Source organism: Nycticebus coucang, chromosome 3 (genome assembly GCF_027406575.1).
Source record: "Nycticebus coucang isolate mNycCou1 chromosome 3, mNycCou1.pri, whole genome shotgun sequence".
Classification (NCBI taxonomy): domain Eukaryota; kingdom Metazoa; phylum Chordata; class Mammalia; order Primates; family Lorisidae; genus Nycticebus; species Nycticebus coucang.
Genome location: NC_069782.1, coordinates 58942429 through 58957447, shown reverse-complemented (window position 1 = coordinate 58957447; position 15019 = coordinate 58942429). Strand labels below are relative to the sequence as shown.

The 15019-nt window shown below is 54.2% G+C and overlaps 1 protein-coding gene across 3 annotated transcripts; it reads right to left on the bottom strand.

Annotated features, from left to right (window-relative positions):
• Positions 1-174: 174 nt before the first annotated feature.
• ADAMTS10 (ADAM metallopeptidase with thrombospondin type 1 motif 10) lies at positions 175-14699 on the bottom strand. 3 transcript variants are annotated; one of them, XM_053582435.1, is made up of 16 exons: positions 12216-14699; positions 11627-11973; positions 10797-10953; positions 9926-10143; positions 7311-7394; positions 7048-7193; positions 6617-6660; positions 6361-6466; positions 6125-6271; positions 5828-5969; positions 2636-2743; positions 2004-2149; positions 1845-1908; positions 796-898; positions 386-508; positions 175-296 (listed from the first exon to the last, which is right to left on the bottom strand). In XM_053582435.1, exons 1-15 carry the CDS (start codon positions 12301-12303, stop codon positions 483-485), a joined length of 1926 nt encoding a protein of 641 aa, XP_053438410.1. In that variant the 5' UTR covers positions 12304-14699; the 3' UTR covers positions 175-296; positions 386-482. The 3 variants fall into 3 exon arrangements, with proteins under 3 accessions (XP_053438410.1, XP_053438412.1, XP_053438411.1); XM_053582437.1 differs by lacking the exon at positions 175-296 and having other exon boundaries at positions 475-508; positions 5845-5969; XM_053582436.1 differs by lacking the exon at positions 175-296 and having other exon boundaries at positions 481-519; positions 5845-5969.
• Positions 14700-15019: the final 320 nt, after the last annotated feature.

The window sequence follows — 15019 nt, the reverse complement described above, 5'->3', positions numbered from 1 at the left end:
CTCTTGACCTGGATCTGGGACACTGTGGTTTGTGCCCTAGGACTTTTGTCCCCCTGACACCTCACAGGGACCCTTGGCTCTACGGAGTTACTACTGATCTTGGGTAGAGTGGTGGGGTCAGTCCTGCCCTGGCCCGAGTGGAGAGCATGGGAGGGAAGCTCAGGGCTCTCACCTGCCCCAGCTGAGGCTGGGCTGAAGACTCCCTCAATGGTTTCACAGGCACTGCCATCCCCTCCACACACTCGGCATTTGTCCTCCCGCAGGTCAGAGCCCAGGACCCGGTCACAGCCAACATGCTGTGTGGAAAGGGCCAGGAGGAGTGGGGGTGAGCGAGGTGCTGCACCTCTTATCCCCTTATCCTCGCTCCACCTTCTCTGGAGCCTACCTTGCACTCGCCGCTGACACAAATGTCCACTGTGTCTGGGCGGCACGGTGTCCCGTCTACCACTGCTGCTGCCCTCTCCGTGTAGAAGTTGAAGCCCTCAGCTAGGCACGTGAGCGAGCAGGCCTTCACGCCCCCTGGGGGGCACAGCCCTGTCAGAGTGCAGGCCAAGCCGCCTTGGGACTCCCCGGTCACTCCTTGGGGAAATGTGAAGCCAAGAGGACCCCAGACCCAACAGAATGGGCAGCTTGGGCAGAGGGAGTGGGGGTTCCCAATGTCCAGTTGAGGTGCTATTGAGCCATGTCCCAGGCACTCTGGCTTTCTGGGTGAGGACAGGGCCCTGGCTAGATCCGCCGAAGCTGCATCCATCCACCTGCTGGACATGGCCCCAGGCTCTGGAATCCCCCACTCACCTCCTCGGTATGTCTTCCATGTGTAGAATTTTCCACGGAAAGGGACACTGTCAAATTCAGAGCACTGAATTTCCCTGAAGTCCTGGGAGCCAGGGGGACAGTCCTGGTGGCATGAGAGGGGAGAAGGAAGGATGCCAGATGCGTGTGAGGGGAACGGAGCTGGATGGGTTGGAGGCAGGGAGGCCAGGAGGCCAGGGAGGAGACCGTGATGGACACAGTGAATGGATGTGGCCCAGGCATCAAAGGACATCCAGGTGATGCATTAGAAGATTAGGGCATATTGGGTATGACACTAGCCTTGTGGTTTCAGACAACAGGGCCTTTCTTTAGAGAGCAGGTCTAGGAATGAGCAGGGTTTAGGGACATGAGTGTGAGGCCCCCACGAATGCCCTGAAGACATGAGCCTCCTCACCTAGGAGGGGAGCTGGGAGAGCCACTGCCCACCTGAAAGTCCTCTTTGCCCTCTGAACCCCCTTCCTCCCGTAAGTCTTTTGCTTATTGGGTGTGTACTTGGGGATCTACACCCAGGGTCCTGCCCCGGGGAACTGTAACATTTCAGGAAGGAGCAGCGGAGAAGCCCAAAGAGGTTACAACTGTGAGGCAAGGCAGGGGTTTCTGACAGGTGAGGGTGGTCTCAGGTCAGATGAGGACATGAGCACAGCCCAGAAATGTGCCAGTGGGTTTAGTGAGAAGAAGGCCAGCTTTAGCGGGAGGCAGAAAGTAGGGCTCTCTGGGGGAACATGGCCTGCAATGGGAGGGGACTGACTGGACTGCGGGAGGTTGTAAAGTCCAGGCAAAGAACTCAGGGTGGGAGATTCATCTCCCGGAAGACTCTCAAAATAGGAAAAAGAGTAGGAAAGAGCCAGATCTCTGGGGAGGTGCAGGGGGTGGGGATGGGGAAAGCGGACAGGTATCCAGGGACAGGTGATGGAGAAAGGGCAGGGAAGAAAGGGCTGGCCGTTAAAAGTCCCCGCTGAAACATTTTGCTAGCTTTTTCATATTCTTCCCCGCCAACTGGAAGAGAGGGTTTCGGGTCTCCGGGAACTCACATCGGTGCTGCAGGAGCGATGCCGCCTTCGCTCGCCCAGACAGTACTTGCCCCCGATGGTTGGCCTGGAAGGGGTGGGTTAAGGCCAGCACAGAGATGAGGCACGGTGAGAGGGAGTTGGGGGTGGGAGGCTGAACCGCTCTCCTGGGAGGGGGCTGACCTGGGGCTGTCGCAGTGACGGCTGGAAGAGGACACGCCGCCGCCGCATGTCCGGCTGCAGTCGCCCCACGGAGTCCACGGGCCCCAGGCTCCATCCACACCCTCTGGCCGTGACCCGAAGGGGACACACACTCGTTTGTAGCACCACTGGATAGGAAGGTGGGAACAGACGGGTAGAAATAGGTCCGGCTCCGCGGACATTGGTGGCGGGGGGGAGGGCTCAGTGTCCGGTTCCCTCTCCACACCCCAAGCAGAGGCGGGCTCCGAAGACGGGGACTGTCGGGTAGCACAGGGGCGTGGGTAGGGAGCCAGACACCACTCAAGCAAGAGACTTGGTTTAATCTTAGGGTCTTGACCAGTGAGTGGTGCGTGGGTGTGGTGAACAGGGTACCAGGACAAGTGCGCAGGGCGTGGCTTGAGATGGGGGCGTGGCATCTGACCAGGGGCGTGGCCTGCGGGAAGAGGGCGTGGTCAAAGCCGAGGGAGACCAGACCCGGCCGGCAACAGCCCAAGGGCCAAGGGGCCGGTGGGGCGTGACCAGAACCAATTGAGGACAGACAGTCCGGCGTTACCTAAACGCGAGGCTTAATGGCAAGGGGCAGGGCCTGCCTGGGGTTCCCGATCGGCGCTCACCCCCTTGTCGATGGTGTGCGTCTGGCAGAGCGTGCCCTCGGCGGCCGGGATGCTGTTGGTGATGCACCGGTTGCTCTTGCTCAGACACCACAGCTCGCTGCAGACCTCCTGCTGGCCCAGGCGCCTGCTCAGGCTCGCCCCCTGAACCCCTCTCCCTGGGGTATCCCCCCGCCCCGCAGCGGGGGGCCCAAGCGCTCCTTTTCTGGGCCTCAAGGAGTTCTCTTGGAGTCTCCCGCAGGGCATGGCCTGAGCGTTATCCTCTGCCAACAAAACTGCACTTAATGGAACACCTGTGTGCGCCACAGACTCCTTTCGACATGACCATTCCCATTACACCACGAGCTTCGGACAGGTAGGGTCACTTGCTAGAGGTCACGCAGCTACTAAGGGGTAGCCTGGAATCTAACCCAGATCTCTGTTGCAGGTCTGTGCTTTAATGAACTCTTTTGCAGCCCAGCTCATGGCAACTTAGGAGTTTTTTTTTTGTAAACTATCACCCTCTGTAGAGTGCTAGGGCATCACACAGCTCACAGCATCACACAGCTCACAGCAACCTCCAACTCCTGGCCTTAGGTGATTCTCTTGCCTCAGCCTCCCGAGTAGCTGGGACCACGGGCGCCTGCCACAATGCCCGCTATTTTTTGTTGCAGTTTGGCCGTGGTCAGGTTTGAACCTGCCACCCTCGGTATATGGGGCTGGAGCTCTACCCACTGAACCACAGGCGCCGCCCAACTTCGGGTTTCCAAAAGAAAATTTGGGACATGCTGAGGAATCAATAGGACGGATTCTGGTTTTGGGGGTACAGGCAAAGCAGCCTAGGAGAGAGTGGTGGTTCTGAAGAATCAGGCCTGGATGATGGTTTAGGGCCTCAGCTCTAGTTTTGTTTTCCAGCTGGTGGTTCTCTTTAGTCCCCCACCTCAACTGGAGAAGCCCTCTGACCTTAACACTTTTAAGCTGTAAGGGGGTGGTGGGAGTTTGGGAGGAGATACCACCAGGCTGGCACTGTGTGGGATATTCCTGTTTCCTCCAGTTTTAAGTTTGCCCTACCTTCTTCCTACTTCAGTTCTGCTAAGGTTGGCTTATGCCCTGTCTACGGTAGGTAGCTGGACCAATCTCAGGGACTCACTCTCACCATGTAGGTCCAGGTTACAATCCCTGGAGAAGCCCCAATGGATTCAAGGGTGGCCACATGTCAGAACTGGACAATCACCCAGGGCCTTTCACCTGGTTTATAATCACGTACAAACCCCTCTTTGAACAGAATCCAAGCTTTGATGATTTGGGATTGGATCAACCAATGGCCATTGGAAGGAAGTTGGCCTCTGAGAGACGCCTGCACCCATGTGAGATGTCTCAAGAGCCGTCCTCAAACCTCCTGCAGAGAGTCCCTGCCTAACAGGGAACACTTCTGATATTAAAACTTAGGCTGGTTTTCTGGTTTCAATTAGCTTGTGTCCTCCTGGCCATTTCTAAAAATAATCACATCAATCCAGCACTAATCCTACTTGTGACACCTCTTAAAGAGAACTAACTCTGCTTTTGACCTTCCTCCCACAAGGAGATACTCTATGTATGAATAAGTCCTAGGCCACTCTGGGAGACCTCAACTCTGCCATGAACTTGCAACACACTGACCCTCTCTGGGCCTCAGTTTTCTCATTACAAGATGGGAAGCCTAATGCCAGCCCTGCCTACATAAATGCTGTGATACCTCAGCTTACAGGGTACATAAAAAAGGGCTTGCATAAATGCCCTGTTATGTGTAACTTGGGGAGTAACAGGATTGCCAGGAGTTTAGATGAGATAATATACTTCGCATACTTAGCACATAATGAGCATTCAGAGAATGTCAGACGTCATTGGCATTGTTCAGATACCTGGGACACAGATGTTCAGGGGTAGCTTCAGAATCTTTAGGAGTTCATTAGTGGGTCTTTAGTTACCAGTTAAGTTAGGGTGCAGAGGGTGGCAAGAGTGGAAAATCAATGAAAGATAAACCATTTCAGGGTCTGTCTCCTTGTTTTGCAGTGGAATGAAGTGATGGCATTTTAGCAGTCAGTCCTGCCTGCTCCCTGCTCTGTGTTAATATGGCAATAGCTTGGACATGGCCGTGCCAACTTGGATCCTTTTGAGTTATGAGATGAGGTGAGGAAGAATTGGGCCCGGGCCCCTGGCCCCTGGTGTGTGTGGGGTGTGTTTAGAGAACAGAGGGATGTGGACAAAGGAGGGGCAGGCACTGCTGAGCCCTGGTGACTAAAGCAGGAAGCCGGTAGATCCTCAGCTTCTTTGGGGTGGGAGGGAGCTGGGTGTGAGACCCACCACTTCTCACTGCTTATTTCCCTATGCATAGGTAGGGCTGAGAAGTCTTAGGCTGGTTGAGGTTGCTCACGCCTGTAATCTCAGTACTTTGGGAGGCCAAGGTGGGCAGATTGCCTGAGCTCATGAGTTTATGATCAGCCTGAGCAAGAGTAAGACCTCATCTCTAAAAAAAAAAAAATAGCCAGGTATTGTGACGGGTGCCTGTATTCCCAGCTACTTGGGAGGCTGAGGCAAGAGAATCACTTGAGCCCAAGAGTTAGAGGTTGCTGTGAGCTATGATGCCAGAGCACTCTACCGGAGGCGACAAAGTGAGACTGTCTCAAAAAAAAATAAGTCTAAGTCTTGGGAAAGAATGAGGAGAAACTAACTCAGGGCCTACCCAGCCAGAAAAGCTCATGAACCAGTCAGTGGGGGACATGGGAAATGAAGACAGGGAGTGGTTGGAAGTTTCTGTCCAGTTCTTTGCCAAGTGGGGAAGATGGCCATCTCCAGGGAAATAATTTTCATCAAGTCTTGATGTTTAGTTAAAAACTCCCCCAATGACATGTCTCGGGACTTTGGTCTTGCTGCACCCCACAGGTGGCCTGATGTGTTAGACAGAAGGTGACCTCCCACTCCTGCCCCCAGTCTAGGCCTCCGTCAGGGGTCTGAGAAAGCAGGAGATCCCATTCTTGTTCCCAAACATTATTGCTTGGGACATTTTTTATGGCACATGCGCCTCTGTCCTCCTCCCACACCCCATGGGAGCTCACCTCACCCTCCTTCCCAGCTTTCCCACACCCTCAACTGTCCAGGTAGGTGGGTGCATTGGTGGAGTCCCACCCGCTGCGGCCCGTCCCCTCCCAGGAAGGAAAGCAGGAAGGCTCTCTCTACCCCGTATTTACACTGACGCGATTTGACTCCGTGCTGGAAGCGGCATTGCTCATCTGCGTCGTAAGCTTGGCCTGGTGCCACAGTTGGGTACACAAAGTCCTGTCTGGGAGGCCGGTTGTTCAGGCAGAGCCCCAGGCCAGAGCTACAATGAGAGAAAAACAGCCAGGGGGCTGCATGCAGGCCAAGAGCTCATGGTCTCTGGATGGGTGGGTAGGCGGTTCCCTATGTTTAGAGCCTCCCCAAACCCTTGCCACATGAGCACAACCCACTCGGCAGGACAGGCAGGTGTGTCCTCACTCTAGAAAGCTGGTGATGTAGTCACGGCTGCAAGATGACCACACGAATGGGTTGGTCTTCATGGTGATGTGGGCAGCCATGAGCTTTGCTGGGTCTTGGCCATGGGCCCCACAGCTATTCCCCACACCATCATGGTTCATGCCAAATCTGGGGAGAGGGGTGTAGGCTCTGCCAGGTGCTGGGGGGATCCGCCCAGTGCCTCCCATCCCTCCCGCTACTGTGTCCCCTGGCCTCACGTGTGCCCAATCTCGTGGGCAATGGTGAACGCCGTGGCCAGACCAATGTCCTCATTGATGCTGCAACTTCTCTCTCGCTCACACATCCCGCCCACTGGGGCCAGGCCTGGGAAAATGGGTGGGTGTGGGGTGGGGGTGGGCTATGTTGCCTGGCCCCATCCACCCTGCCAGGTCTTATTTCACCCCATGGCCAGGGTCATCCCAGCCCACTGCCTTCATCCTTGGCCGGTGCCTGAAACCTATGGGGCTCAGGTACCTAACGTGCCGCAGGGTTTGTTCTTATAGATGCAGATGTCGTATCTGTGAAAGGGAGACAAAGGGGATGGTGCTGGGCTGGTTCCCTAAGACTGGCTGATGCTACCCACCATGCCCTGTCTAGAGGTGTTACCTGCCTCTCACTCATGCTGTGGTACAGGAATGAACGACTGAATGAATGGCAGAAGGAGGAAATGAATGCATCAGTTCCCAATGTCCCAACACTTCCCTCCCCTCATTCACAAGCAATCTATCTCCATCCCTGGCTCTCCCCTCCCCCCTCCACACCCTCAGGCCCCCTCCCCGCCCCCCCCCCCCGCAGTGGCTAAAGTTTACCATCTCCCCCAGGATCCACGCTTGCTTGGGTTGTGACTATTCCCTGAACCACTTGTTCTCTGCGCCCAAGTCCTGGAGCCCCTCTCCACCTCTCACCGAGTGATGAGCACTGCTGTGTCATGGTTGGCCACACCGTTCTCTGGAATGGCATTGCCGTGGCCGTTGTGGTTCACTATGGATTTCTGCCACTTACAGAAGCTGTCCAGGGACTTCCCAGCATGGTGGGTGATCTCCAGAGTGGGCTGGGGATGGACAGGGGGAAGTGTATGGGTGCCTGTCTCCTTGGCTGTGGCAGACTGCTCTGGCATAGAGTGGAAGGGGTGAGACTTTCCTTATCCACCTTCCCTTCTTCCCTGTACCTGGTCCTCTGTGAGCAGGATGAGGCGAGTTACAAGGATGTTAACGGTGTTGCCCAGACTTGAGTCCTGGAAAAGTTTGGCAACCTGACCTCCAAGAAACAAGAGAGACCGAGTCTTAAGAGAGTCCCAGAGTAGAAAACAAACAGCAAAACAAAGACAACAGCTTTTTTTTTTTTTTTCTTTTGCGACAGTCTCAAGCTGTCACCCTGGGTAGAATGCCGTGGCATTACAGCTCACAGCAACCTCAAACTCTTGGGCTTAAGTGATTCTCTTGCCTCAGCCTTCCAAGTAGCTGGGACTACAGGTGCCCACCACAACGCCCGGCTATTTTTTTTTTTTTGTTGTTGTTATTGTTGAAGTTATCATTGTTGTTTTAGCTGGCCGGGCAGGATTCCAAACCACCAGCCTTGGTGTATGTGGCTGGTGCCCTACCCACTGAGTATGGGTGCCGCCTGACAACAGCTTATTTTAATTAAGTACCTGCTGAGTGCCATGTCCTAGGGTAAACTTGCTGCATTTATCTTTTCATGAGCACATATGATGATCATTCCCATTTTACAGATGAGGAAATAACCGAGCAAAGAGAGGCTGGGACACACAACTGGTAGGTGTCATAAGTGAGACTCAAGTCTGGGTTGCTTACAAGCATGTTTCTTTCTGATTCCCTGGGCTCAGCTTATCTGTCTACTCATCCTCCAATCTCTGTTCACCCTCCTGGCTGCCTTGAGTGTCTGTCCAGAGGTGGCCTGAAGGATGTGGGTGGCTCATCTCCTGGCTGTACCCATGTGAGCATCACCACGGGAAGACAGTGGTCAGAGAGAAGGAGGAAGTGTCGCAGGCAGCAAATGGGCACAGATGATGAAGGACAGGCTGTGCAGGGATCCTGGAGTCCTGGGCTATCTGGAAACCCCCAGGAATCCTGGTAAGTTTTAGGAAACTTTGAAAGTCCAAGGAAGAGAGGCCCAGGCTCAGGCAGAACATAATTGTATCAGAAATGAAGTTATGTCAACACTTGGGCCATCTGTCTGTGTGCTAAGCCTTTTGTCTCTCCTTTTGCTTCAGTGAAACAAGAGCACTATTCGTCAAGCCCTCACCATGTGCCAAGTGGTCTGCTCAGTTTCCCTCTGCAGGAGACACTGTTATAACCTCACTTTGCAGGGGAGAAGCTGAGCCTAAGAGAGGTCCAGAGACTTAAGATTTAGTGGCCTGGTGTGGTGGCTCCTGCCTGTAACCCTAGCAATCTGGGAGGCCAAGGCAGACATACTGCTTGAGCTCAGGAGTTTGAGACCAGCCTAAGGAAAAGCAAGACCCCAGTCTCAAAAAATACCCAGGTGTCGTGGCAGGAGCCTGTAGTCCCAGCTACTTGGGAGGCTGAGGCAAGGGGATCCCCTGAGCCCAAGAGTTGGAGGTTGATATGAACTATGACTCCATAGCACTCTACCCAGGGTGACAAACTCAGACTCTGTCTTAAAAAAAAAAAAGATTTAGTATGAGAACCGAGTATATCTGAGGTCATGGAGGTAGTGCCTGTATGAATTTGTAAGTAGGTGCCTGTGCAGACCTGTGTGTGCCTACAGACATGTTCCTGCATGTGTACTGCTGACCTCAATGAGTACCTTCAAGCTGTGTATTTATTTTTTTTTGAGACAGAGTCTCGTTCTGTCGCCTGGGCTAGAGAGTGCAACATAGCTCCCTACAAGCTCACACTCCTGGGCTCAAGCAATCCTCTTGCCTCAGCCTCCCCAGTAGCTGGGACTGCAGGCACCTGCCACAACACCTGACTAATTTTTCAATTCTTTGTAGCAATAGGGTCTTGCTATGTTGCTCAGGCTGGTCTTAAACTCCTCGCTTCAATTGATCGTCCCACCTCAGCTTCCTTTTTTTTTTTTTTGACACAGAGTCTCTCATTCGGTCGCTCTGGGTTTGAGTGCCGTGGTATCATAGCTCCCAGAAACCTCAAACTCTTGGGCTCAAGTGATTCTCTTGCCTCAGCCTCTCGAGTAGCTGGGACTACAGGTGCTGGCCACAATGCCCAGCTATTTTTATAAATGGGGTCTTGCTCTTGCTCAGAGCCGGTTGCAAACTCTGTGAGCTCAAGTGATCCCGCCCAGAGTGCTAGGATTACAGGCATGAGCCACCAAGCCCAGCCTTCACCTCGGCATCTTAAAAGTGTGGGGATTATAGACATGAGCCACCACACCTAGGCTCCTTGCTTATTTTTATACACAGCAAACACTTACATGGCACCTACCGTGTGCCAAGCACTGTTGCAAAGATTTTATCAAGGCACTGAATCTACTTTAGCCTTAAAAGAGGTAGATTCCATTAATACCCCCGTTTTGCAGATAGGTAAGCCAAGAAAGATGGGTAAAGTAAGTCGCTCAAGGGCACACAGCTAAAAAGTGGCAGAGCTGGGATTTAAGTGCAGGCAAGGCTACCTATGTTCCCAGTCATTGCACTACCTTACCTTTCCTCATTCATTGTCATGTGCAGCCCTCCTTTCTCAATCCGTCCGCAGGTCAGGGATTGGGGATGAGATGGCGACACCCCTTTTCCTGACATCTGGAGTCTGGCCCCAGGTCCTTAGGGCTGCCCAGGGAGGGGGAGGCACTTACAATGTTCATGATGGCTAGCACGTACTGCTCCACATCACGGCGCCCGTGGTAGGCCACCATCATCTTGTCAGCCACCACCAGGGTCTCCACATAGCGCTCTCGGCTGACTGACCGCTTCAGGCCTGGTTGGCCACGCTCTGTGTCATTTTCCAGGGGCCTGGCAGGTGGTGGCTTCAGGGTGCGCAGCCACCATGGCCGTCCCTTCCATGGTTTCTCATCTGGAAAACCCAGGAGAGAGCAACTGAGCACTGACCTGCTGGTGGCATACACAACTGCCTCACAACAGCCTGCGCAACCCCAGACTCTCTACTCAACAGCTGAATGGTCATTCTTCTGCCAGCTTTTGTTGTCCAGCTACCTGTCTGATGGTCCATCTGCCCAACAGGCTGCCAAACACCTCATTCTTCTGCTGTCAGGCATCCTGGGATACCATGTCTGATTCTACGATGTCCCACTACCTGAATTGGGTCGACAATGACTGTTCCACTGCCACATAGTTGAGTAAGAGACTGACTTCCCTACTGTCTGGTTGTACTTTCTGAATGCCCAGCTGTTACAGCTGTTCAGCAACCAGACTACCTCAATTCCCAAATGTCCAACCAAACACCTGCAGTGCTGTCCCCAGGCCAGGCCATGCTGGCTGGCTGGACACCTGTCTCATTACACTCAGCATGACTGTATAACCCCCTAACAATTCTGCTGCCTCACATATTGGTTTGGAGCTGCCTGTCTCCCTGTCTGAACTATGCGCTTATAAAACTTGTCCTCCCAAACAAGCAACTTTACAATCAAACACTCTGCCTCAAGGGATCACTGGGGATTTCTGGGCATCAGAAATCCCTTTTGCTGATGCCCAGAAACTCAGATGTACCTCTCACTCCACAGGCTGTGTCCAGGTGGGGGTGACGCAGAGAGGAACGCTTGTATACCACGTGGGGTCCACTTTCCTCTGGGCTGTGAGGACCCTTGGACCTGCCTTGCAGGGGTTCAATCAGGTACTCCTTCTCCTCTGCCACAATCAGGCCATGCTGGGTTTTGAGGAGAACAGAAAGCTCAGATCATGGTCTCCATCCTAGGACCCTGGGAATCTTTTTTTTTTTTTTTTAGGCAGAGTCTTACTTTGTTGCCCTTGCTAGAGTGCTGTACCGTCATTGCTCACAGCAACCTCAAACTCTGGGGCTCAAGTGATTCTCTTGCATTGGCCCCTGAGTAGCTGGGACTACAGGCTACTCAGCCCACCACAATGCCTGGCTGTTTTTAGAGATGGGGTCTTGCTCTTGATCAGGCTGATCTCAAACCCATGAGCTCAGGTGATCCACCCAACTCGGCTTCCAGAGTGCTAGGATTACAGGGATGAGCCACTGAGCCTGACAAATCTATCTTTATGATTTCATTCCTATCTATCTATCTATTCTATCTTATCTTATTGGATAGATCCCTTTTCTAATGCCTCAAGGGATATACAACATCTTTCCCTTGTGGCAGAGAAAAGGAATCTTTCCATTAATTTTCTGCCTTCCCTAAGGCTATACATTTTCCTCTAATTAGTGCTTTCACTGCATCCCCAAAGCCCTGATTAGCTCAAAATACTTAAAAAAAAGTCTCACTATGACGTTTTTCTCTGACTTCTATTTAGAAAGGTTTTTCTTAACTTCCAAACTTGGGCGCATTTCCCCTTGCTTTCCAGAATTCTCAGCTCACCAGGCCTCCACAGGTGCTGATGGCCACATGGGAGCTGCCGGCCTGGCCCTGCAGGTGGCCGGCATAGAGGCAGTGGGGCCGGGCAGCTCTCTGCCAGGCCAGGCCCTCCCGTGTCCAGTACTCCACAGAGACGTGCCCTGCCAGTAGACGGGAGCTGTGGGTCAGGTTCAGCAGAAAGTGGGTGCTGGGTGCGGCCACCTTGTAGAAGAGGCGAGGCTCAGCTGTGGCCCCTGTTCCCCGGCGCTGCCTCCGGGGAGGAGGTGGTGAGAAGGCCAGCAGTGCCCCATTGTGGTCCACGCGGGTGGGGAAGGCAATCTCATAGCTCTCCAGAGTGGACAGGAACTCATCTGTGGGGGAGGGTCAGAGGCCCTAGTTTTGGCTGACCTATGTGTCCAGGCTGCTGGAGCAGGATGTTGGCCTCACTGACCCCTGAGTCCAGGTCATTGGCTGCAAGGCTCCTGTCTAAATGACCCCAGGGCCTTTCTCCCATTACCCTGTCCATGCCCATTAACCCTTTTCTCTATTGGACCCTGACTGGTCTCCTCAACTTCTTTCTCCTTCCCCACTGCCATCCCCCAACTGCTCTTACCTTGAGACCGGAAAGCATGGGTGACCTCGAACGTGAGGCCCAGCCCCAGGGCAAGGGCCCAGCGGAGGATCTGGCAGGCGGGAGCCATAGAGGCCACGTGTCCACATGTCTCTCCCCAGCCCCGGCTGCCGGCAGCCCCCACGGTGCCACCTCCCCTGTTCACAGCCTGGGCAGCATCACTGGGGTCTTGGGAGGGGAGAGCCAGGTCAGAGAAGGGGCCCGGTCCCACTGTCCATCTTAGCCAGTGCCAAGGCCCCTAGGATGGCCAAAGCACCCCTCCCCAAGATTCCAAATGCATTTTCTCACTCAACAGCACCCTCCTCCCCATCTAATCTTTCCTGCACTCCTGGAAGAGGACAGGCAGGGGACGAGGACACCATAAACCAGCTATTGGTCCAACGTTTTCATACCATTGCATTCTATTTCCAAAATATCTCTGAGAGGTCCACAATCATCATTCTCCTTTTATAGATAGGAAACAGACTTGGAGTGGTAAGAGTTTACCCAGGGTCACATGGCTAGAAAGTGGTGAACCTTCAGATTCATTCATTGGGGAATGACTGTGATGACCTCCAGAGGGATGTTACCCTTCACATCCCACCACCACCACCACCCTGGCCCCAGAGTGCTCAGTGTCCTGGGAACACAGATGACAGATGAGACAATGGAGAAGAGTCCAAACTGTGATGTTCTCTCTAGGAGGTATTAATGGGGAGACTGGGAAGCAGAGGTTTGAAGGAGGAGAAGAAACCAATCATGTGAAGAGACAGGAGAAGGTGTACCAGGCAGGGGAACAGCAAAGGCAAAGGCCTGGAGGTGGGGTGGGGCCTGGTAGGGACCTAGGCAGGGCAGGTGCAAGGTGGGGCAAGGGGAGGCTGGCATGAGACATACTGGAAGGCTGGGGCAGTCAGTGTGAATTTGCGATACAGATTAAAAACCAAGGCCAGTGCTCAGATTCTGCCCCCCCCCATTCCTACCCATTGTCTTGGGGTCTGTCTTTGGATCCTCAGCCCTGGGTAGCCCCATTCGCCCCACCAGCGGAGCTGGAAACCACTGCCTCCAAGGTTCCTCCAGGCTGGCTGGGCAGATCTGTTTCTCTGGCATCTGCCCTAGGCCAGCCTGCAGTATACAGCACTTTTGGGCCACCACCCATGCCAAATCCTCCACCCCCAAGCCCTCCCATCTCTGCCCTCCTCCTCTGTGCAAAATCCCCCTTAATCACACACTGTCTTGTTTTTATTGCAGCCAAGCCAAGTCCGAGAGTTGATCCCTAAACAGGGCAGTTTGGGCCTGGAGGAAAGGAGCAGGTTTTCTCTGAGTTGCTGTCCTGAGAAGCCCACATTCCCTACTTCCAGTTGGACTCCTCCAGTGAAAAGGAGCCCACTCATAGAGACTTTGTGACCCTGCTGCTCTTGTTCAGCTGGGCTAGTGTCTACTCCTTTTTTTTTCTTTTTTAACCTTTGGGGGCTTTGTATGGTGTGGTATGGAGCCCCTGTGTAGATCCTTCTCTCTGCTGCTCCCTGAGCCTCTATGAGGCTTGGTTGCCTCTTCTGTGGGACCCTGGGCAAAGAGGAGCCACCAGGGTGGTCTGTAGCACTGAGCTGGGTCTGCAGTTCAGGGGTTGCTGATCCTCCTCCTGCCCCTGGGGAACCTCTTCTGGGACTTTATCCTCTTTTCCTAATACCTTTCCCCACCCCCCAAAAACTCTTCCCCCATCCATCTCTTCTTGCTTTCCCCCCTTATTGCTTCCTTGGAGGCTTCAACCATCACAGCCCCTCCCTGGCTTGGCTCTCCTGGCCCTGATCTTGCCTTAAATCGCCCCCTCCCCAGGTGGCAGCATTGTGAGGCTTGGAGCTGCTTCCTCCCTCCCATGGCTGTCTCTCCTGTCCTGGTCCTTCCTCCCAAAAACTCATACTCCTTCTTGGGCTTCGGCTCAGGTGGGGGTGGGTAGAGGGCAGTGTGGAAGGACTGGGCATAGGTGGGTGGAGGCAGGAGTAGGGGAGTTACCTGTGCACAGGATGGGAGGAAAGGGGTTTTGCAGGTGCTCATAGGTGTCTAAACCAGGGACTAAAAGGTGTCACGTAGGCCAGGGCACTAGGGACAAATTGCTGGTTCTTGGGTGGGTCTGGGGGAGATGAGATGGGGGGCAGTAAGTGAGGGATGGTATGAGCAACAGGATATTAGTGAGGGACATGTGCTGTATGTGCATTATTGCATGCGTGTGTGTACCCATGTGACTATGCATAACTCAGTGTGTGTGCGTGTGCACACCCAAGCCAGGCCTCACCATCCCCCTCCCACAGGCCCTTCTCCTAGAAAGCAGGGGGGAGGTGGCCAGCATGGGGGAGGATGCCAAGAATGGAGCAGGAAATGGCTTGGAAACTGAGGGTCTGCTCCCCCCATCCCATCCTGGGGATCCTGGAAGGCCCACCAGCTCTACACCCAGCCCTCCTGTCCTGGCTAGGGGGCACAGGGCCTCAGGATGTCCTGCCTGGGCAGACCTGGCCTCCTGCACCTCTGGCTGGCTGGTCGGAGGGAGGCAGCCCCTGCCCCAGAGCAGACAAAGGCCCAGCACAGCACCAGCCCTGAGGTGGTGCCTGACTGGCCCTCTCACCCCCTCAAACCAGCCACAGACACTCATTAAAGGCCCTGAGCCTTACTGCTGGAGACACCCTGAAACAGATGGCCACTTGGTGACCAATTCAAGGGAAGTGGGTGGCACCACTCCCACACCCAGACACACAAACACACTGTGGCAGTGACACAGAGCCGGGCAGCTGGGGACCAGTACCGCCAGGAACTGG

Coding starts and splice junctions, on each gene's coding strand:
- ADAMTS10 (XM_053582435.1), bottom strand. CDS start 12,303: ATGGCTCCCGCCTGCCAGATCCTCCGCTGGGCCCTTGCCCTGGGGCTG. Junction 6,467..6,616: donor CAAACCCTGCGGCACGTTAG/GTACCTGAGCCC, acceptor CCATTTTCCCAG/GCCTGGCCCCAGTGGGCGGG. Junction 5,970..6,124: donor TACATCACCAGCTTTCTAGA/GTGAGGACACAC, acceptor CTCTCATTGTAG/CTCTGGCCTGGGGCTCTGCC.